Source organism: Sciurus carolinensis, chromosome 15 (assembly GCF_902686445.1).
Source record: "Sciurus carolinensis chromosome 15, mSciCar1.2, whole genome shotgun sequence".
Classification (NCBI taxonomy): Eukaryota; Metazoa; Chordata; class Mammalia; order Rodentia; family Sciuridae; genus Sciurus; species Sciurus carolinensis.
The window spans coordinates 44,300,389-44,325,107 of NC_062227.1; the positions used below are offsets into that span (position 1 = coordinate 44,300,389).

General features: G+C 39.7%; 1 protein-coding gene across 4 annotated transcripts in view; it reads left to right on the forward strand.

Annotated features, from left to right (window-relative positions):
* Mapre2 (microtubule associated protein RP/EB family member 2) overlaps positions 1 to 24,719 on the forward strand; it is a 151,977-nt gene that overhangs the window by 37,493 nt on the left and 89,765 nt on the right. The window contains exon 1 of one of the 4 annotated variants that reach the window (XM_047526374.1): positions 17,102 to 17,344. The exons of the other annotated variants lie outside the window; for them this stretch is intronic. Coding sequence (XP_047382330.1) covers positions 17,226 to 17,344 — 119 coding nt within the window. The 5' untranslated portion in view covers positions 17,102 to 17,225. Of the gene's footprint in view, positions 1 to 17,101; positions 17,345 to 24,719 lie in introns of those variants that run through there. 4 annotated transcript variants of the gene reach the window in all.

The following is a 24,719-nucleotide window of genomic DNA, read 5'->3' on the forward strand; positions in this document are numbered from 1 at the left end:
GCACCAAAATGGATTAAAGACCTCAGAATTAGATCAGAAACTATGCAACCCCTAGAAGGGTCAACATTCCAACATGATTTTTCAGGCAATGCTTTTTCAGTAGGACCCCTAAAGCTCAGGAAATAATTCTAATAATTAATAAATGGATGGTACCAAATTAAAAAGCTTCTGCACAGCAAAGGAAATAATTAAGAATGTGAAGAGAAAACATGAATACTTTTTATCATAAGATGGTTTCTGCAATCTAAAAAAAGTAGTTAAAAACTTTAGGAAAACAAATGTATGTATGTCAAACTCCAAATTTATTTAAAATGAAGTGTGCTTTTGAACAATTAATGCATGTGACAAAATTCATTTGACTTTGATGCTTCAATATAATATTCTTCTGATTGTGAGACTTAAAACAATAGAATTATTTCTTCCCTTTGTAAGGCAATACCACTTGATCCTGGGAAGAATAAGAAATTACATTTTTTTTTTTTTTTTCAGTGCTGGGGATTGAACCCAGGGCCTTGTGCTCAAGAGGCAAGCACTCTACCAACTGAGCTAGATCCCCAGTCCAAGAATAAGAAATTATGTAGTCATAAATACTGTTACTAGATTTCACATTTAGATGCAATCTATAGACAAAACAGAAAGACAACTATGGTCCCAGAACATAATGTAAATGTTAATCCTTTTGATAAAGGAAACAATGATAAAATCACAAATTAAAAGTAGGAAAGTCTGGGAGGAAACACATAATGGATAGTCGCTGGCACTCTTCCTTGGAATAAGTCAAGAAATTTTTAAGAATGTTCCTTAAAAGTTGTAGTGACTTCAAAGCCAGCCTCAGCAACTTAGTGAGGTCCTAAGCAACTTAGTGGGACCCTGTCTCAAAATCAAATTTTAAAAAGCCTGGGAGTGTTGCTCAGTGGTTTAGCACCACTGGGATCCATCCCCATACCAAAAAAAAAAAAAAAAAAAAAAAAAATATATATATATATATATATATGTATATATATATATATATGTATATGTATATATATTACCTTTAAAAGTGAGAGAAGTGGGAAATAATAAAAGTATGTTGACTTTCTTTCCTAATAATAAATATATACTATGTTAATAAATGAAGAATAGAATATGAATTTTTTTAGAGAAATGATTATAACCACAGAAGAGCTATAAACAGAAATAAAACCCGCTAATTCCAGAAAATGAGATTAAGATAACAGAAGCATTTATTTTCACATTAAACAATCTGTTCCTCAGTTTTTAAATATGTGCACATTACCTTTATAAACTACAAAAATTGTTCATATATACATAGTATGGCTTGAAAGAAAGGGAGAGCAGAAACAGGGACTCTTAGAAGCAATTACATTTGCCTACGTTTCAGGCATATGAATCTGGTGGAAACAAGGTTTGAGAGGGTTAATTGGAGGGTTTGGTGATTGGGTAGATACTTGAATAGTGTGAGTTTTCTTTAAAAAGAGGAAATTAAGCAAAGCCAAGTAATATTTCAGACTCACTGAGGGGGTGATCTAAACTGAAGCTGTTGACAAAATGCCTAAAATAATCTACTTATTTTGAAGTTATTGATACCTTATTGTTTCTTGGTAATATTTCTCCAAAAGGGCTTAAAAGTCAAAATATAGCTCTTTCACTAGTAATACTTGTAATAATGTCAAACTTTTGTTATAAGAATGTGATAACCCAAATATTTTTATCTCTTTACAAGTTTTATGTATCATACTATTACTCATTACATTAAACATATTATACTGAAGAACCACCATAGACCATAGTCAATAATGAAATAAGAACAATATCATAATATCATTTTGGTCAAAATTTTTGTATATACAAAAAAATATTGCTGCTTCAGGCTAGTGGTATATATTAGCTCTCTTAGGTATATTTCAGTGGTTTAATTGTGGCACAGGAAGGTTTCCAGGTTTCATTGCATTAGAAGCACTAACAGGCCTAGCATGGTGGTGCATGCATGCCTATAATCCCAGAGGCTCAGGAAGCTGAGGCAGGAGGATCACAAGTTCAAAGCCAGCCTTAGCAACTTAGCAAGTTAAAAAACTCAGTGAGACCCTGTCTCTAAATAAAATACAAAAAAAGGTGGGGAGGAGGATTGGGGATGTGACTCAATGGTTAGATGCTCTTGAGTTCAATCTCTAGTACCCACCCTCCTACAAAAGCATTCATAGTCTCAGGGCTATGACTAATTGTTTTCAGTTCTACTCTCCTCTGGTACCGTCAGCTGGGATTTTTGTAAACTTCCTGGTCTTGATAACTATTTACTAAAGGTTTTTATAATTCCTTATTTGAATCTGTGAAAAACAGAGATCTTTTCCAACCCCTTTGTAAATTACAAACTCTCTCCTTCTGCCTATTTTGTTTGTTTGTTTGGTGGTGGTGGTGGCTGTTTTTTGTACTGGGGATTGAACCTGAATCCAGGGTCACTGTACTGAGCTATGTCCCCACCCCATTTTATTTTTCAAGACAGGGTCTTTCTATTTCTTAGGGACTCACTAAATTGCTGAGGCTGGCCTCAAACTTGCTAGCCTCCTGCCTCAGTCATCTAAGTCACTGGAGATTACAAGTGTATACCACCATACCCAGCCCTCTGCCTTTCATTTACAACCAAATATCTTCCTCCTTTCATGGAATATCCATTGCAAATATTTTCTGAAAGCCATGTTTTCCAGAGTGAAATAGAACAAAGTATTTTTTACAAATAAAAATATTTCAATTCTACTGACAACTATATAACTTGCTTGTCTTCAGCTAACAGAAACAAGAACTCTGAGATTAATAAAATTTACTAAAAGTATCTGCAGAACAGAATCCAAAAGTTCACTTAACCTCCATTTCCCATTTTAGAGAGATTATAATCATGCAAAAATTTGGCTCTCACATTTGCCTACTGATACTCAGGGGGAATCAAAAAACACTTTTCAGTAAATTCAGCATCTTCCTTTATCCCACAGACAATATTATGGATGGCAACATCTCTCATTGCTATAGGGTAGTGTCTTTTGCCAGCTAAGTCAATACTAAGAAACTCTGAGAGAATCGGTTCTTTCAGTTTACTGTAACATTTTTCCTTCATGCTGTGAATGACACAGTGCTGAACTTAAAGATGGATATAAATGATTCTTTTGCTTCAAGGAAGAGGAATGGGAAAAATAAAATATGAAAAGTGATGGGGATTAAATATGAATCGTAGGACTGTAATTAGGAGACATGAGGGAGTTATTCTGAAGTCTTTTTAGTGAAATCCCATTTCTCACCTTGATGAGTACTAGCAAGCCATATTTCTTAATCATAATGTGTCCTTTATAGAATATCTGTACAATGCATGACATAAGCATGGATTTGCAGCTGTTTTATAACCGCTGTGAAGTCTGCTGGCTCCACTCCATGGCACTGTGTCCAAGCTTCGGGAACTCTTCTCAAGTGCTGTAGATGTGGGAGGAGGCCACTTGCACAATGATTTACTTTACCCAGAGTCAAGTGTTTTGCGTGCAGAATGTGAGGCTGCTGTTCCACTGGTTGTGTCCAAAGTGAGCAGCCAAAGAAACGTTTTTTTGGATTTGTCATCCAGCCTCAGAACTTTCCCTCTGTGGAACTTTGGATGTTCTAATCATCAATAGGAAATAGCAGTGCTAGAATTCTTTATTTCTGCCAACCAATAATTCCCTATGAATCTTTAAACTGTTTTAACTCACTGAAAGCATTGTGATTCTGCCTTTGATGGCATAATGTGATTGTAGTCAAAGCAGTTGTAAAGATGAGATGTGGTGGTTGAATGTTCCAGACTCTCTGTCCTCATCCTGAAGGGACAGGAACTCTCAGGAAGTAACAACGCAGATCCCATTGCATTGACATCATCATCATTCACTTGACTACATTGCTGTCCTCTTCCTAACTTTTTAAAGAAGCAAGCTGCAGTTATTTCTAAATGGTACTTAAAGGGCTAGCGGTTTCCCTGGACATCAACCAATAGAATATTGAGATAATCTATTTCTACAAAAACTTTTGTAAAGGATTTAAAATAGAGGAAACCTTTGCTTATGCTGATACTTAGAAGGCAGAAACAACTTTTCAGGTTGAGAGGCATCCAAATAAAATCTCACTTATGGTAGGGGTTAAATTTTTATATTGTATTTTTGTTGTTGTTGTTGTTGTTGTTTGTTTTAGTCAGTTTTTTTTTTTTTTTTTTTTTTTTTTTGCTGCTGTGATTAAAAGACCTGATCAGAACAATTATAGAGGAGGAAAAGTTTATTTGAGGACTCATGGTTTCAGAGATCTCATTCCATGGACAGTGGGTTCCATTCCTTGGGGCTCTAGATGAGGCAGAAAAACATGGCAAAAGAGTGTGGTGGAAGGAAGCAGAGACAGACTCCACTTACCAGATCATGCCCCCAGTGACCCACCTTCTCCAGTCATACCAAGCATGCCTTTAGTTACCACTCAGTTAATCCCATCAGGGGATTCATTCACTGATGATGTTAAGGCTCCCATAACCCAATTGTTTCTCCTTTAAAAGCTTCTTGCATTGTCTCACACATGAGCTTTTGGGAGACACCTCATATCCAAACCAGAAACAGGGTCTAAGTACTAAAAGTGAAACTTGGAATTATTATCCTGAAAGTGATAGGGAACCATTGAAGAATCCTGAAAAAGAACGGAAGATAAATCTAGTAATGAAATGTCAGATTATTTGAAAAGCAGAAGAGGAAGAAGGAAACCTCTCTTGAGAGACTCTTGAGCTGAGCGGGAGGAGCATGTCTGAAGTAGGCTATGAGCTGTGGGATGGGAGAGAGGGACATGCATGTTCAGACTCATTGAAAAGAACAGGTGTGGTGATTGAATCAGAAAGATGGGGGAGAGGGAAGAGGGTTCTGAGGATTCAAAACTGAGTGCTGGTTATGGGTCCAGCTCAAGTAGGAGATCTGGAAGGGGAGCCAAGGAGGGGAAAGCTTTCTTATTAAGTGCGCTGTTTATTGTCCTAATCCATACCACTAATCTAGCTTCTGCCTCTGGCCTGCTTGTTTGGTAAGCTAGAGAATGTGGTGATGAATATAGACACATGACAGGCCCACATTTCTCCAAGGTGCTTCTGGAAACCCAAATGGAGATTTGATGTTTCCAGGTGCTCTCATGTTATCTCTTCCTAGGGAAACTGGCTTAGTCAGTCAGAAACATCTGTTGATGTTTTTGTCCTACCTCATGGGGTCAGGTTTGTTCTTCCTGCCTCCCCAGAAATATTTAGCAGCTCTGCAGAACAACTGGTGTTGCCTGAAAGCCTTCCACCTGCCGTCCCTGTGCCATGGTGGCCAGGAACCTCTGCATGACTTTGGTTTCTGGATGTAAGAAGAGAATAGGCTCCCACTGCTCTCAAATTCCCAGGCTGACCTGAGATATGGCTGGGAAATGATGGAAAAAGCAAGGTCCCTCCTAGGGACACTTAGACTCCAACCAATCACGAAGTCTTGAGGCTTATGGTGTGAACTTTGGGTTCTGAGTCTTTGAAGGGTTTTAAGCTTGAGATATTTCAAAATCAGCTTTTTGAGGCTCACAACTTTTTCTTCCTTGGGTTATTCTCTGCCATGAGCTTACAAGTCTGTTTCGAAACTCGATACTTGAGCACCCAGTTTTTCTCTTGCATTTCTGTTTCACCAAGTTGAGGAAGTGGGAATTGAGAGGGTAGATCAGGGTGTGTGTGTGTATGGCAGAATGTATTTTCTAAAGATGGCTTTCACAGCGTCTTCCATTCCACATGTTTCTCTTACAATGTGAGACTGGCATTCCTCCCATTTAGGATGTGAAGAGGGTTAGTAACCCTTCTGGGTGAACCTTTGTAGCTACTTTGACAAGGGATGATGGAAGCAATGCTCTGATTTCCAAGACTAAGTTTTAAAACTTCCATGCTCTTCTGCCCACTGTTTAGGGGCAGTTATACTTAGAATCCAGGTGCCATACTGTGAAGAAATCCAGGCCTTGTGGAGAAGGCCTATACAGGTGTTGCAATCATAGCCCCTACTGAGGTCCCAACCAGAAGACAACCAGTGATGAGACTGAGGGGGTCCTTCAGCAGTAAGTCTCCTCCTGACTACAGTGGCATGAGAGACATAAGTGAGAACCACCTAGCTGAGCCCAGAATGACAAGAGATGATAATAAAATGATTGCTCTTGTTTTAATCTGCTAAGTTTTGGGATGATTCATTATTCAACAGAGAACGGTGTTGCTGTTATCAACTGCTGCATAATGGATTACCTCAAACCTGATTAACTTAAAATAGACATTTTGTTATATCTTATGGTTTTGTGGATCCAAGATTGAGCAAGGTCTTGATGGAGCAGTTGTCTCTGATCTGTATAGTGTCAACTATGATACCAGGACTACAGGAGATTCTTCAGTCACATCTTTGGAACCTTGATACTTGGTTTGCCCTCTTCCCCTCTGCATGGCCTCTCATTCTGGAACTCCACATGGTGCATGCTTTCCCACGGCATGGTGGTCCCAAGCCAATCAGACTTCTCTTGGGGCAGCTGATTGCCAAGAGACCAAAGTAGAAACTACCAGTCATTTTAAGTATTAAGGCCAAGAATGGTCAGCATCATCTCTACCAAAATCGATTCTCAAAGCTGCTACAGGGCCCACTTGGATTCAAGGGAAAGAGAAATAAATCCAATTTCTTGAAGGGATAGTCCACAAAAAATTATGACCACAGAACCTAAGTTTATATCTTAAAATGTTTCCTGGTAAATCTCACACACCTAGTTTATGAATGAAGAAGCTGAAACTAAGTTGAATAATTTGACCAAGGTTCCACAACTCTAAGTACCAGCACATGGATTCAAATCCAAGTTTGTATCAATCCAAACAGTGAACTGTTTCTACTTTGCTGCAAAATATAATAAATATATTTATTAAAATATATTTTAATATGATTATATGATTCACACTATATTTTAATTCTAAAGTGCTATTGTTAAGGACGACTCCACCCCACCCTCCACCCCAAACACACGTGTTGCAGCTCTAATTTTAGAAAATCCTAAAGAAATATTGGAAATGGTCTGGTTTGGGGGACAGGACTAGCTCAAAATCAACCCTTAGGGCCAGGAGGATGGAATATTATAATTGGCAAGCTCAATCAGAACCACAGGGTTTAAAAAGCTATTCCCTGAAGAAGGGGCAGATAAATAATATTTACATGCTGTTTGCACTGCACGCTACGACTTCTAATTTATAATGATTCTGTTGCATCCTTGAAGGCTGATAGGATCCTCCTTGAGAAGACGGGAATTTGGGGTTGGGAAGATGGGTATGAAGACAACTGCATAGCTTCCATCAGTCAATCAGCAGACTCACTGAGTCTCACTAAATGTTAAGGCTGGAAATTCCTTTGGATTTCCTAGGGGTCTCATTCCTTTACATAGAAAGTAAATGGAAGCTTCTTGAAGGGGACTCTGTAATTGGACCCTTCATGCTCATGTCTTACAGATGTTGAGTGAATGTGAATTGAGGACATGAAAATACCTGGCATGCTGAGCTCTAAAGCATTTCCAATGAGGAAACAAAATATAAGCTCTAATTAAAACATTTTTTGATGGAAACTTGGTCCTACTTCATGATTTTTCAGTTGCATTCCTTTCTGTTCCCCCGCTAATGAAGTAAGCTGCTTTAATTTTCTTTTTAAGAATTTTATTTGGATGAGGTCAGAAATTGAGGAATTTCTCTTCCATTACTCACACGGCTTTCCAGCTGCTGGCCTCATGTTCCCTCAACACACTCTAGGGGAGCCATCCGCCAGCCATAACCCTGCTGTGGTGCACACCAGATTTGACAGAGAAGCCCCAGACTCAGGAAGACCACCCCCCACCCGGCCCCCAGTGTCCCTGGTGGCCTGGGTCCTAAGTGACGGTGAAACTCTGGAGGCTCCTGGTACATGACAGGACAACAGTTCCTCCACCCTTTTCCTGTTTATATTAAGGAGACTCTTCACTTAGTTTGGACTTTTCAATATCAAAGTCAGCACTAAAGCCCAGTGGTTTGGTTGACATTTGAGAACCCCTAAGGAAATCTTCTCTTGGAAGCCTCTGAGTCTTCTGGAAGGTTATTGATTTGTTAATGGTACTTAGTGTCTTGTCCCTTCATTTCTCTTGCCACCCAATGGAGCCCAAGGTGCCTTTTATCCCTTTTTAGGTGTCTTACCCAGTCACTTCATCAAGATGCGATTTATTTTAACATGGAAATAAAAGAGAAGAAAGGAATTTCATCAATGTGGGTATGGACACATTTTAGTGAAAGCAGTCAAATAGGCATGTCTGTAGCTGGATGGTTGAACTAACAATCTTGGCATAGTGAAAATGAAAACAGATTTTAGCTCTGAATACAAATACAAAAGAAAAAAAAAATGCCTGCATCCCCTCTTCTTCCAGAAGGCATCAAAGAAATGGACATTGCTAGCTGAGGCTTAGAAATACAGTTGTCCATCACAGTAAATGTTAAGAAAATTATTTTTCTATCACATATACTGCTAACCCCAGATCCTTTTATTTCTTCCTACCACCCCTCCCTTTTCCAGCAACATAATTTATATTCTCCCCTTCACTTCTACTCCCTCACTCGGTGAGGACTGCTCTCCTGAGCAGTCTCCCACGCCTCACTTCTTTCTGTTCTCTCTCGGCCTTTTCCTGGCTTTACTGCCTTGCTCCCTACAGGGAATTGCCTTGGTGTCATGTCCTCTTGGGCTTCTTCTGTCTTCCTGCCATCTCCTCTGCCACTTCCTTGCCCGAATTCTGCATTCCTCCTCCCAGGTTAATCAGACCCTAGAAAAGCAGGCTGACAAACAAAGAATGAAGCCTTTGACATCTGGCAGGTGTGCTCATGCCCTGTTCTGGCACTTCCTGACTAGTGATCTAGCTAAGTTACTTAACTAGCTACCACCTCTGACAAATGGGACTTAGCATAGCCCCTTTCTCATACATTTCTTTGAGGATTAAAACACCTACCCATTGTAAAGCCTAGTATTTGACCCATAAAAAGCACCCAAATATTAGGTGTTGCTCTTACTATGATTAGAGAATAGTCCATATTTGTGCCAACACTGCTAACGCTACTATAAATGAATGGTTTCTAACTTTGGTTTTAAGCCAAAGTCTTCACAGTGGTTTTTTTTTTTTTCAAAGCCCTACACATTCTGGTCCTTCTGTGATGTTTCTGACCTCAGCTCCTTCAGCTATTTCTCTGCTCCCTCCAGTGTGCATACATCAACTCACTCTGCTACAGACTTCCTTAAACAAGTCACGCTCCCACCTCAGGGCCTTTGAACTGGCTGTTGTCTCTGCCTGGAACATTCTTCTAATATCCACATGGCTGTTTGCTTCACCTCCCTTAGGTCATTGACTAAATTTCACTATTTCAGGAATGCTTACTCTGGCCACTCCATTTAAACTTATAACATCCTTCTGTAGTCCTTGTCTTTCCCTTCCTCGATTTGTTTTCTTTATAGAATTCACCACCTTCTGACACACTATATTTTAGTTATTTACTGCCTGTTTCTTTACCCCACCACATATACATGCTTGTATACTCAAGTGTAAAGTCCCACAAAGGAAAGAAATTGCCTGTTTTGTTCATTTTTGTATCTCCAATGCCCAGAACTAGTTCTAACACATAGTAAGTGCTCAATAAATATTCACTGAATGAATGATTGAACCATAACTCAAAAATTATTACCATCATGAAGCTTCTCCTAGTTTCCCCAGGCATGTTTAATTTCTTTTCTGTATTCCTATGTACATTCTTCAATTATAACATTTATCACATTGTATTTTTATGGAAAACGTATTTAAAGCTCTTAAATTTAACCAGATGGTATAATTCAAAAGCACGTTTTTATTTAATACACTGAAACCTCAACATAACACAGATTTGACTGAATGATTACAAAAATCATAATGCTCAGTGAGTGTTTTTAAACTTCATTCACAATGTATTCTGTGAGTTATTCCACAAAATTAAATCCAAGGTTATGGAAATCTAAGAAAAAACAAATATGAAAATAAATTCCAACATACAGAAAATCTTACCTTATCCAGTAGCATGGTCTATGTTTTGACATGACAGAAGCTTTGCTATTTTGCTAGCACTTCAGGAGGAGACTTGCAAAACTCTGCCTCTGAGCATATCAGCATAGCCATCTATGTGGCTGATATAGAATCTCCAAAGACAAGTAATGTCAAAAGTCAGTCCTGGAAGGATGTTCCTGTGTAGGTCTGTTCTGAAGTGGGCTTTCTTCATCAAGGAGAAAACATTATTCATCAACTTTTCTCAAAATGCTGTAAATGGAAGAAATTTTTTAAAAAGCCAGGAGACATTTATGTACCATAAAATTCTTATCCAGAGGAAGACCTAGAAAAATCATCCTAGACCTCTGGAATAAAGGTAGTGAGCAAGGATCAGTCTCAAAAAATATTTATATGCCACAGATGTGATTTTGGGGCCAATATCAATGACTGGCCAATCATGTATTTATTCATTGCTGTTATTATGTGTGTGGAGCTTATTTTAAACCACTGATTGATAACCTGTACCTGCCATTTTCCACTGGACATTATCTTAGGACATATGCATGGGAGAAATGACTTTTCCCAGGGGAGCAAAACTGACTGCTAAGTGGAATCTTCTGTCTGTATTCCGAGGTGATAATGATCTAAGGAAGCCCCCATCTGAGGTGGTGTGACAGCTGTGAATGCTTTTGACAGTGATTATAAGCTTCAATGAATACACTGTAACTCTTGATGAGTAGGGGCTTCTGGGATGGAATCAGGATTAGCATTCAGTCCTGGCTAGTGAATTTCATATCTTCTCTGTTATTATATTTTGAATTTCTCAAATCCAAGACAATGTAAAAAAAATCCCTTTCCTAGATGAACCTTACATGTTGGAGAAGTAAAGAGACAATGATATCTGCCAATACACAATTACTGAAGTTCTCTGGCCTAAGTCCTAGAGAAATGTGACTGCCATATGCCAGAAACTCTCAAAGTTAAAATTCAGATTGGGGTCCAATTCAGTCTTCCATGATTGAACCTGTGTGCTGGGACCTGCTAATGGCTTCCTTTGGGACTATAGTTCTCATCCCTCTGGCTCTGTGTCCTCTGGTCTGGTTTCGAAATCCCACTCTGCAAACTTCCATTTAAAATATTTGTTTTACTTTGTGCGTGTGTGTGTGTTGGTGGATCCTGACCCCACTAGAATAGGGACACAAAGGTAGAATCCGTTTATCTACTGTCTAATAGGTGCTTATTAATTGAAGTGTCAGCCCCTTCTAATATTGCTGGCAGCATTCCAGTGCAAATACTTGTTGATATCCATTAGTTGCTGATTCTGTATTTGTGACCCATGGATTAATATCTCTTCCTTCCTTGGATATATTTAACTAGAAAATTCATGATTTTGCAAAGAATTGGTATTTCTATTGGCTGAAAGATTTCTTTATGTTCTTCAGTGACTATTGATGGGTCTGATCTGAAATCAACCTCTTAAAAATATCTTTGAAAACAACTTATCAAATTGTGTAAACACTTCTTTGTTTTTATCTAATTCAAATTTTCGGTGGCAAAAATTTGGTCCTAGAGACACACAGTCCCACCCCCTCAACTGCTTCTCCCCTGGGTCCACTGAAACCACTCCTTCTTGTGACTTGTTCCCCTAAGCAGAAATCTTTCATAGTCTCCTTTTGTACATTTCTCTTTTATCACTCAATTATTAAGAGTTCCATCCCAGGTCTTCTCTTTCTTCCTGAATGAAAGTAGCCACAGATTCAGTGATCACTTATAAGATAATTACCTCCAAAGAATGTATATCTCCAAGTCAAAGATATCTTAGAAGATCAAGGTCCCTGTATTTCCTTATTCAAGAAATACTTAGCACCCACGATGTGGGAAGCCCATTGGCCACTAGGATGTCCTATTGGCATTTCTCTTGTCCCAAACACATAAGAACCCTTCTTCCAAAAGAACAATTCAATCTGTATTCCTAAGTTTGATAAATGATACTGTTATCCACTTGGTCACCCAAGCAATAAACCTGAGATTCGTTTGAGCTATCTCTTTCTCCTTGAGTACTCATCCTAAATGCCACCCACTGCCATACCCACATCCAGTCAGTCAGCAGATCCAAATAGCTATCCGCTCTGAATATCTCAAATTTGTACTTTCTTCTTCACCTCCTTTGCCTCTGTCTTGGTGTAGGTCTCCATTCGTTTTGGAATTATTTTGATCCTCAATATATTGTCCATATTGCTGCCAGAATTGAACCTTTTCAATATGTAAATTTCACCATTAGTTTCCCTTTCTGCAGCACTTGTGGTTTCAGATCTCCTTCCAGAATTAAGGTCAAGTCCCCTAGTTTGGCCATAAGACCTTTCTCCCCAGCACTGTTACTTGCTGCATCTCCCACCTCTGTGTACTCTGCTTCCTGTCCATATTAAACAGCCTGCTGGTTCCCAGAAAAATTATACCCTTTCCTACTTCTGAATCTAAGTGTATCTGCTCTACCTTTCCTCTGCATTGTCATTCCACTTTAAAAATGTCAACGTAGTCTAGTGGATAAATGTAAAATTTGGGGCCAAGAATCTCTGATATCCAGGCCTGGACAAATTGCTTTTCTTCTTGGAGCCTTAATTTTCTCCTTATGGTTGTTGAGAGAATTGGATCAGACATTGGTTGAATAAATGAATGAATTACATATTTATTTAATGCCTGCTACTTGCCAGGCCCTGTTCCAGTGACTACAGATACAGCAGTGAACAAAACAGTTGAAGCCCCTCCCCTAAGGGAATTTATGTTCTATCTAGTGCATAGGAAGTGAACAAGAAATGTTACTGTTGTTATTACTTACCCAAGGTGGTATCATCTATCTGGGGGAATCTCAGACTGCAGCCCAATTTCCATTTTGACTTTGGCTATCATTTTCCATGGTCCTATACTGCTGTATGTGATATCATTATTGAAGTACTTACAATTGTGAAAATTTTTTTCTTCTTGTTTTACTAGCTCTGAATACATAAGAAAGCCAGTTATACATGTTAAATGAATGAATGAACATTTTGGGGTATGCCTGACATATTATTTTAAAATAATAACATCTACCACTAATGAGGATTTGCTGCATGCCAGCTACTAAGTGCCTAAAATGCATTATGTAATTTCACCCCACAGCATAACTATGACACCAGTAGTATTATACCTGCCTTATAGATGAAGAAACTAAATTTTAGAGATGCAAAATAACTGACCCAAATCACATAGTCAGGAAGTGGTGAGGTCAAGCCCAGGGCCAGGCTCTATTTAAGTCCAGAGTCCTTACCTAATCATGAGACAATCAACAATTGGAGACGTAGGACAGTGGTTCACAAACAATTTTAGATAAACCTGTGTGCATAAAACAAAAGTTGAAAACACAAATGTCCAATGATGTTTTAGGTGCCCTTTGACCCCCACTATAATCTGTGTAACTCTCTACCAGACCCAATTTTAACCTATCCAGTTCTCAGTGTTACAGTCCCTTCCAATTTTGTCCATCTTTGGATGGCTCCATCTCTCAGGTGAATATTTCATCTTGTGGAAGTCCTTCCTTTTCCTAGCCCCCCTGCAAGATGGTGTCTGGAAGACTGAAGGGCGGTGGAACTTGTAGAAACAGAAGGTGAGGGCGAGTAGGGCTCTCCTAGTCCCATGCTGGCTCTTAGGTTTGCAATATGAGTCAGCAGAAGGGAAGCTGGTCTGACCCTCTTCAGAGGCATTCTGTTGGGGTTCTATGCTGAACCCTCAAGCTGCAGTGTTTTCCTACACAGCCCTAGCATTGCATAACCTCCTCAGAGATGGCTATTTCTCTTTTTTTGAATTCTGACCCCAAAGTTTCACCCTATGGACCTAGGTTAAATGTCCTGTTGCCTCTGTTGTGATGCCTCTATCATAAACTCGCCTCTCTGATAGCACCATCCATTCAACCTCCTACTTATCCCCTGCTGGGCAGACAGAAACTTCTAGATACCTGCCACAGGTAAGGCTTCTGCACTTTAGAGTCAAACTCAAGTCTACCCTCCTCCTCACCATACCAAGCCACCATGAGCCTTTATTGTGATGGAGGTGCACCTGGTTAGGTGACGGGAGTTCTGTACTATGAGGGCTGCACCTTGTTAGGAAAGGGAGGTCTTACTGTGATGAGCTGAAGCTCACTTGAGGGAGACAGTTGCTGACACATTCTTCAAGGTCGTTGTTTTCCTAGATTCCCAAATGTGGAAATGAGATGAAAGAAAGTCCTTAGTTTTGGCTTTGCCTTCAGCCTATTTTTTTAACTTTTTTTTTTTTTTAGTTGTAGATGGATGCAATACCTTTATTTATTGATTTTAATGTGGTGCTGAGAATTGAACCCAGTGCCTCACACTTGCATGTGAGGCAAGCACTTTACCACTGAGCTTGATCTTCAGTTGATCTTCAGTTGATCTTCAGTCCATTTAATGTCTCCCTTCTAGGATGAAAGCCTGGTGGCCTGCAAATGGGAGACCCTACTTTTCTCTATCTTTATCTCCTCCTCTGGAACACTCAGTTGGGGCTGAAAAGGGTGGGATTCACCTCTCCCCCTTCCTGTCTTTTCTATGCTTTCTACATATCCACATCTTCCTCCTCCCCAAACTGGAATTTGCCCTCCCCTTTTCCCCAGGGCTGAACTTGAGAATGGCTGCCAGGTAACCTGATTTATGGGGAGAGGAATGAAAACACATCTGTTTAATATTTTCAAATTATTACCTCTGTTACCCTTGCCTCTCTGAGGGTAATCACTGGTCTCTGGAGCTCCCTGGGTCCCTTTATAGTAGTGTGGCTCAGAGCAGACATAGAGGAAGATTTACAAGGGCCCTTAGATACCTCCTTCACCTGACTTAATACCCCTCCCTTTTCAGCCCATCCACCAAATTCTTGGCCATCATCTCCTCTTTCATGAGCAGCCTAGAAACAGAGTGGGAGTATTCACTCCACAAAATTAGTAGGTATAATTAATGAACTATACATTCAAATTCTGACATATTTAGTCCACACGATAACATCAGTTATGTCCAACATATTACTTAAATATGGGATCATGGAAAAGTAAGCCGAAGATCCCAAATCATGAACGCATACCCAAACATATTGAATAGTTGATTTGTTGACTGTGCCATTCAACTTCAAACTATCTCCCCCAAAAGGGGAAGCTTGTGTGAAAGGGAACCAATTAGTAAGGAAATTGACAACATTGGGTCGAGTAACAGAAATAGTAAGAGGAAGCATGGATCTCTGTGGCAGTGAGTTCATTTTTATACCCCTTTAGCTCATTGTGCAATGTGAGACTTGGTATGTATCTCTTGTACTTAGATTTTTATCTGGGTACCTTGTTAAGACTTAAGTCAGAACTGGATCCCGATTGTATGAGAAAGAAATTCTCAGGTAAGTGGAGATGTGCATGAAGGAATAAACTTGTGCACTGTGAACTAACTGGAAAAGCAGAAAATAAAATTAGTAAAATAATAGCCTAAAAGGAGAGAATAAAATAGAAAAAAGGGCACCCTTGTTTGAGATTATCATTACCATCTGGGTTGTGAAACATTTGATTCCAATTCCAGAAGCTTGATACCAGAAATAACTTATAACCAGGGACATATGCCATAGAATTGTCAGGAATGACAGAGTTTTAACTTGTTTTTAATATCTGTATCACAAAATGATGAAGCTGATAAAGGTATACAACTCTGGGGAGGAATGAGCCATATCCTAGGACTTCATGCCACATATATTTATGCTGTGTCTTTTATACTCAAATTCTTCTTCCCTTTCTACCCCATGAAAGTTAAAAACCACTTCTGATAAGTAGATAATTCTTGAGACTCTTCTCTGGAGGAAAGCACTGGACATATTTGGAGTCTATTCAGAATCTATAATCCATGGATTTTGCACAGTACTTGCAATGCTATCACAGCTGTCTTTCACAATGGTCATGCTGGGTGTGACTCTTGATTCTTAGTCAATCCATAATATTTGAGTGAACATTACAGACTACTATTTAGGCCTATAGATTTTAAAAAAGTGTCACTTTTAAGTTCCAGTTCACTACTTCCTGTGTGACCTTCAGCAATTTACTTAAACCCCACTAGTTAATTCATTTTAAAAAATGGTTAATATTAATACTATCTGACTCATGGGCAATGCATTTGAAAACATTTCAGTGACATAGAGCAGCTTGAATGTTGACAGCTTTCAAATACTAAATGAGGTGGTCGCTTGTTTAATTCGCATGGAAAAAAAATAAATGGCACAGAATCAATGGTCTGTATCAGGAGGCAGCATAAAGAATTTGAATTTGAGGGTCTTGGGTAACTGATCTTATAAAATGGTGGTTATTTTTAAAAACCGTCTTTAGGGATTCTTTGTACACAAAAATCTCTTAATTTGCGATCTTTAATTCTCACATCATTAAAGGCTACATTGATTAGAAGGAAATACAGCTTCTTAGGCGTTCACATTTTTTGCTTGAGGAGGTTGCTGCTTTGAAGAGTGAGGGAGGAACCTAGAAATTTTTAACCCCTCTAGTCGGATACCTTTTCTCGAAGCTGGCCCCTAGTCTTTTTAGATTTTTCCTGAAACATGACCAAGTCGAGTTTTGATGGCATAAGAACTTGGCATTGAAGGAGTTAAAGGGTCTCCCACACCCCTTTGCTTGAATCGTTCTTTTGTGTACACAGCTGCAGTCGGAGCACGGGTCGGAAAGGAAATGGTTAGAGGAAGAGCTGGTTTTCAGACAAGGCGAGTCTGCGAGGGGGGCTGCGGGGTGGCCTGGGGTTTTACATGCCAGATGTAGGCCTGCCCGGGTGCCTGCCTGGAGCGGCTGGCGTGGTCACGCCGCGGCCCTGTGTGAATTGAGGCGAGGTGATGAGTTAGCGGGTTGCTATGGCTACAGGCTGGTCACGTGACCAGGGTGCTGTGCCGGCGCTCTGACGTCAGCGGCCGGAGGGCGGGACACAGGAGGGCGGGGCGGGGCGGGAGCAGAGCGGGGAGAAGCGAGCTAGCAGGCGGCAGGCACGGTCCGTGTGCTGAGCAGGCGAGCGAGCGGGAAGACGCAGCCACCTTCCTCACCAGCCAGCCCACAGCGGTTTGTTCCCTTTCTTGGGAGTGCGCCAATGCCTGGGCCGACCCAAACCCTGTCCCCAAATGGCGAGAACAACAACGACATCATCCAGGATAACGGGACCATCATTCCTTTCCGGAAGCACACAGTGCGAGGGGAGCGTTCCTACAGGTAATGGGGCTGGCACCGGGGCAGTGCCGGGCCGGGGACCCTGGCGGGGGCGCGCGGAAATCCGGCCGGTTATATAATGGAGCTGATGCTGCCCGCGACCCGGGCTGCAGATGTGCATTTGTGAAGGCAGTTGCGATCATTTGGTATCTGTTTTCGTGTGTCATGTTGGGTATGCATCCAGGCTTCACGATTGCAGATGGAAAGCATTTTGTGAATAGGTTTGCTGCCTGCAAGGGGTCTCCCTCCATCTCTTCCCTTCCACATTGATAAAAATGCATGCTATTTCCCCCCTCTCCAAAGGGAGACAGGCTGTAGCACTTCCTTTCCTCTTTCTCTTTTAGATTTTAAAGGAGCCATTAGGTAGCAGTGCCTGAAGGCAGAAAACAAATGGGTGGATGTCGAGAAAAACGTTTGCGCTTAACCTGGAGAGTGTGCAGGAAAGATGGAATCCTCTAGATTAAGCTGCAGTCTGTGATGTTAAACCGCCAGATTGATGGAGCTTTGTAAGAATTCTGCTCGCTGATTGGTGCAAGGATTGACAGCAGAGGTCACAGTGTCAGACATTTACCAAAATTTTCTCCATGGAACCCTAGGTTTATTAGAAAGAGACTGGACTGCAATGAACCCGAAAAAAACTGGGCGCTGTTATGCATTTTCTTAGGAGTTTATGGCCTCCGCATGGGTGGGGGACCCCTTCCTTCTTATTGACAGTAGAAAGGTAATTCTTGGTATTTTGCTGAGGTCTGATTTGAGGATGGGAATTATCTTGGTCATTGTATTGTGAGCCTTTTGATTAATGAGCTGGCCTGTACGGTTGGCATCGTTTTTACATTAACATATCTGGCAATATGTTCCCATAGATAAGCTCATTAAAATTGTTTGCATTGTTTGATAAGGGTAACAATGTAATGGAGAATGCAGCTAGGGTCTTAGGCAGCTCAAGGCCAGACTTAAAGGGAGACTGATAGCTATGGTCACATTTCCTCTGAAGTTCTTTTGTACTGGGGTAAGTTATTTTTAAATGTTACCTTGATAACCGCTAACAATGCTTTTGCTTTGAAGCAGAGCACACATACCTCTAAAGCGCATCCTCTCAGCTAGTGAGCAACAGGAAATAACTCTTTTTTTTTTTTTTTAAGACTTCATCTAAACATGCAGATGGTGTTACGGGTAGAGTATTCTGTGTGTTTAAATGTTGTGTATCATAAAATAGGGTCAAAAGTACCCCACTCCCTTTCAGTTTGACCAAAGACACGTACTATTTGTTGACTCAAAGAAAAAATTATAAGCAACCTTTGCCCCGTCATCTCTGGCAGTTACATAAATACTAGGAGTTAATTTTGGCTGTGCCCATGAGGTCACCCAAATCCCATGCCTTATGGTTCCAATGAATGTGTTGACATGGTATACTTACAGATTTGAAGTACTTGTTATTCTTTTCCTGTAAACCAAAATTGGTCCAAAACTTCTAGGATTCTCCTTTTAGAGCCCCAGTGGTTGGAATGTTGGTCACCTTCTTACCTTTCTCCTCTGTGAACATCCCAAAGCCTAAAAATAGAATTTAAAAACAAAAAAGCTTGCATATGCTTTTAAAACACATTTATTTGAAGTCTTCTTATAGTTAATAAATTTGAAGCCCTCATTTCTTACATGATTTAATTCCTGCTATGTTGATAGCAATTGCTTTTTAAGATGGAGTTCCAATTTTACCATGTGGGCCAAAGGAAGTTGCCTAGTTGGGTTTTATTACTCATATGAACTAATTTGAAGTGGCAATGGAAAATCACTTGACAGAAAGGTTAAATGTAACCTTCTTATGATAATAATATAGTTGCATTTACTTTAATTCAATCTGTTAATGATTTCCATTTCCTGAATTATTTCTAGTTTGCTTGCTGTGTCCTTATAATAGTACCTGAGATTATGTAAAACACAAAACTGAAATTTTAATAATGATCTGGCTGAACATATTCTTAAATCAGCATCATTGCATTTGTGTTTTATATAATAGAATTACTGGACGTTATAGCAAGAAATGCCATAGGTTAAATGAAGATGGAAGCCTCCAAAATTACATTTGTATTGTCTTACGCATAGGGTGCACTTGGAGACAGACACACTGGATGTTTTCCTTGGTCTGCTTCTCTTTCAAAGTGGATGGCCAATGCAATATAACTACCACGTATTTTTTTTGGAGAGACAGAGGAAAGGAAAAAAATGTGACACTTTTTTTTTTTTTTTATGAAGGAAGCATTCCATCATTATTTTGGCATCCTAAGACTGGAATAATATAGCCATTTATTTGCTGAGGAAACTTGGAAGGCAAATTGAAAGCCATAGTAGAAACTGAACCAAGTAAAAGTTTTACTTTGGCTGTAGTTTCGGGATAGCCCTCACCGATGAGATGTGCGTGGAAATTCTCTTTGGTGTCCCTTGGGGAACCCAGGACCCTGGCAAGACCAGAAACAATTCTGATCTTGGCTGCTTTACTAACTCCTAGGTAGGCTTCCAACAGTCCCTTTATCTTAGGTTTTTTTTTTTTTTTTTTTTTTTTTTTTTTTTTAATTTACCTTTCCTTCTTACATATAAGTATATGCAATCCTATTCTTTGAGATGTTGTGATGTTAACTTCAAACATTAAAAACAAATAATCTCTTAAAAGAGTTATGTAAATATGAGAAGAATGCTGTTATTACTGGGAAGGGATTCTTTCAGGTACTCTTAGACAGGAACACACCTTACTTTGCTAGCAACTCAAATGAGAGGAGACGAGGACACCTACAGAACAGAACAGTGCCCCTGAGCCCTGCTGTTGGATTAGTGGCCACTCTTCTATTTTTATAGCATATGTACCAGATTGTTCACAGATGAAAGTTAGATATGGTTCCTGACCCAGATCTTAGAACTCAGGTGTCAGGTAGTGTAAACAGAACCCATTTTCACAACTTGGAATAGAGTAGGTGGTAAATCATTAAGGAAACTAGTGTGCATTTGATTAGGAAAGCAAGTTTCCTTCATAAAATTACTCTGAATTTATAATTTTAGTTGAAAAGAGCCAAGTGCTAAAATGGCTCACAGAGTCATGTGTGTGTGTTTCCCCACTCATGTCCGCTGCCATGTTATCACCTTCTCAACCCCTGCTTCCTCACTGTACTGAGGAACATTAGAGAATCATATATTTTAAGAGTTGCTTAAAAAATAAATGCGTGAGGGCCATCTGAAGCGACACTGTTGAATTCACAGAGTGAACAAGCAGTGTTCTGAGTCTCCCTGGAGAGAATCCTCCCCGTCACTGTGTTTCGTGCAGATGCTAGTTGAAAATGAGATTTATTAACTGGCCCTCATGGCATCTTTGTTTGCATACTCCAGGCTTTGGAGAATAAACGTATAAGGCTAGAGGACTATTTTAAAATGGATGTTCAAACGTATAACTACAGTAGCATATGTTTTCTGAAAACTTGGGGGGGAAAAAAAAAGATTACCTGGCCCCAAGGGATGGACTGTAAAGAATGGCAAAACTAAAATGTAAGCCTAAAATGTTGGCCTAAAACATCAGGCTTTGCCAATTTTTAAAAAACGAGCTGTTGCTAAGGAAGACAGAGAACTGTCATTTGTGTACATATAGAAAAGATGGAGGTGGGAAAGTGTGTTCCATTCAGTAGAAGCTATTGTAACGTGGCTTCCTTTTACCAGAATTTATATTTCAGATCACATCCCCCAAAGCAATTGCTATCGACAACCAAAGTCTAACTTCACATATCTGTTGTGTACCTATTAGGGCCATCTGGGTTTAATACTGCCAAAGGAGGTTTTGGAAAATATGATTTGATGTTTAATATCTTTCTTAGTGTTTGCAAAAGTCAGAGGGTTACTTGATGTTTTGCCAGGGGAACTTCTTTTCAGGGTCCTCATCAGAGCCTCCATGAAGGGGATGGTCTTTGGTGCACTTGTCCTTTGGGGAGAGGTCCACCCCTGCTCTGTAGCTTGTTGTCATAGTATCTGTTTACAGTGCAAGATCTTAGCAAAGCAGTTGTGTGAGATTACACTCTGGAATTAGAAGGTTGATTTCCTTATGCAGCATCTTTTGTGTGTTGATGGCTATCCTATCAAAGCTGCAATAAGTTCTTAGATTAGACAGAAAATATCAAGTCATCTAAAATATCAGGCCTAATCTAAATATTCCATTTGGATCAGAGAATTAATTCAGTTTATGTTTGAGAATATACTCTGGCCAAAGTCTGTGCTAGATACCCCTTAGGGACCTTGAATTCTAGCAAAGTCAGATATAAACAGCTCATTTTGCAGGAAATTTACATCGCTGTCAATATTTTGCGTAGCCTGATAGCAAAAGTGGTTTGCATTTCCTGAGCTCACAGTGACTCAAAGTAAGACAAGATATTTTCAAGGAGAGTATGCTATAGGAAGCTAAAAGTTGCTGTGGGAAACCAAATATATTGGTGAAAAGAGCATAGGCTTTAGACTCAGTTTTCACTGACCTGGCCAGGGTGGGCAATGGTGTGGGGGATGGAGGCAGGAGCTTTCAAAGATAGGCAGAATAGTGGGAGCTTAAAAATAGGAAACCACGGCAGGTTTATTACCAGACAACATAATGGAAAGAGAGATGTGTGCTTGAATGTCTGCTGTTTGGAAATGAGAGTTGAAAGGAAAGTGGTGTCTACCAGTGTCCATTCAGTGGGACCTGGAATTACTTAGGGAATACTTAATACTATGAGAGAATTCAAGACCCCTAATGTGCAGGGATCAGGATGAGGTAGTTAGATGGATGTTCTCTGGCTCAGGGCATATCTCCCCCTGTGAAGAAGCGGTTGAATGCAGCAGAACTTCATAAAGGCACTGGTACTTAGGTCAGACAGTGACTTTTACACTTGAAGATGCCCACTTCGTAGCTAGCAGTCTGACTTATGGGGTAGCAAGTGTGGAGCCCTTACAGTGTTCTGATCCTCCCAAACCCAAAAGCAGGGTGTTTGGTACTTCACTGTGAAGGGTCATGCCATAAGAGCTGCACGTGGGACTGGTGAAACTGCTTAGAATGCTCCATAAGACTCCAGGCCAGTTCCTCACAGTTAGAAGGCATCACCTTGATGGCAGCTCCTGATGGACTAAGAGTATACCCTGGGTCATATTTCTAAATTTTGTCAGTTTTACTTTAAAGGACAAATTGATTCGTCCGTCTAGGAAAAGTGTATTTTTCCACAGTGAGATGTATTAGAATATATATGTTAGAATAGTTTCATTCTTCTAACTTCAGGCTCATTCAGTTATCTGCCTCTGGAACACTAATTTGAATGTCATACTCAGCCAATATGTTAACTATTATTTCAATAAGCCCTTTTGCTTATCATACTCCATGAACATCCCATTGGTAACCTACAAGCCTGTTTCTTAGTTCATTTTAAAATTCTGATTACTTATCTTAATGTTTCTGGCCCTTGGTGTTTATTACTACATTGAGAGACTTCTTCCAAAATGCAAAGCTACAATTCATGTAGTTAAAAAAAAAAAAAAGTATGACTTTTGCCTCACTGAGGCAAAGATAGTTCTCCTAAATGTTTTTGTGAAATGTATCTCCAAAGATGATCTTTTATTTTAATGAAAAATAAATCATAGTAAGGTCAAGATCAAGCAGAGTTTTATAGGCCACTAAGAAATAAATTCTTTATAGGTTACTTAAAAAAAAGAAATCTACTTGTACATTTTCAGTTTCAAATTTCCTTAATCAGGATTGTACTCACTTGAATCAGTACAGACTTTCTTAAAGCATTAGTTTGCTTTTAATTTGTTTTGTTTTTAAAGGATGTCGATGACAGATACTTAGGACGACGGAGCTGATGGCAGCTTTTAGTGATGTCGTCCTTTAATTCTTAGCAAACATGGAAGAAACATGCTCAGCAAAACCTGAGTCTTTCTATTGTTTCTAGTCCTTGCTTGGTTCTGGTAGGTAAAATGATTCTGTCCATCAAATCTGATTTTGGTCATGACTTTGGAACAGAAAAAGGACAGGCCAAGCGATTTAAGAGTGGTGAGTACATATATTGTGCACATGCATGTGCATGTGTGCACTCACTGGGGGAAGTCTATAACTGGTGATCTTTTTCCAATATGTCGTTTTGATAGTGACACTGCACTTCCTAAAGGTATTGTGGCTACCTGTAACATTTCATAGGGCAGACTTTGTGGAGATCTGAATTTTAACTATGCACAGAGTCGATCCTGAAGTTAGTGGCCAATTTTTGTTATTGCATAAGCCTAAAAGGGCTGTGCTCCTTATGGGAGGCACAATTTAGATTTCTGTAATCCCATTTCATTTTTCTTAGGAGTAGTGTTTTGTTTTGTTTTGTCTTAAAGACATTAATTCCTTGTTCTTTATTTAGTGTCAGCCCACCCTGGCAAAGCCTTGGGAGATAATTCATCAAAAATGCCAGAGGCATTGACATGTCTGGGAGACTTTCTCATGTTCACAGTTATACTCTGATTATAAACAGTGATATCCTTCATGTAAGAGCCCTCCATGATGCCCAGCAAGTTTTGCATTTGGAGCCCCACAGATTGGGAGAAAATGGAGCTACCAAAAAATAGGGTATTCTCTTCCTCCTGCCCTCCAATTGCTCCCTTTTTGGAATGACCAAACATATTTCAGCTTACTAAAAATGGGACTTTTTAAAAATTCCCACTGTTGGAGTTTGAACAGTTATTGTTATATTAAAATTCAATCCACAATTCTTCATTCAACAAACTTAACGAGTTCTTTCTATATGCCAGTCTCTATGCTGGGTCCTTCCTGGAAGGAGCCTCCAGAGGCCTGGGCATGAGGCAGACTGAGTGCCGGTGGGAGGGGTCTGAGAGGTGGGGTGCCCACACCTGGCTGGAGAGCACCCAGAGTGTGTGTCTGTTTTTTTCTGGAGTATTGCTGTTATTGACTCAAAAGTCTTCAGTTGATTCATTTGTCATAATAAAATAATTTTGTGATTCCTGTGCCTATACTTGGTAAGGGCAAAATTATCACTTTTCATTTTCCAAAAGCCTTCAGATATAAAGCATGTAAATAAAAACTACATTTGTGTTGTATGCCCTACCATGACCTCTATATGTTGTTCTATTAACATAGACTTGAGGCACAAATTTGAGCGTTGTTGAATGACTTGTGGCAGAAAGGTCACATCTCTCATAAAATAAGACTTAATCTATTTTGATCCCTCAATTTTTATGATTTGTGTATTGGCTACCACTAGGTTAAAAATAGTGCATTATTGTTTACTGACTTGTACACAAATAGGAAAGTGAGACTGTTTCTATATTCACTTGATAAACTGCCTGGAGAAACTGAAAGCACAGAAACTCATAAAAGTGGGAACTG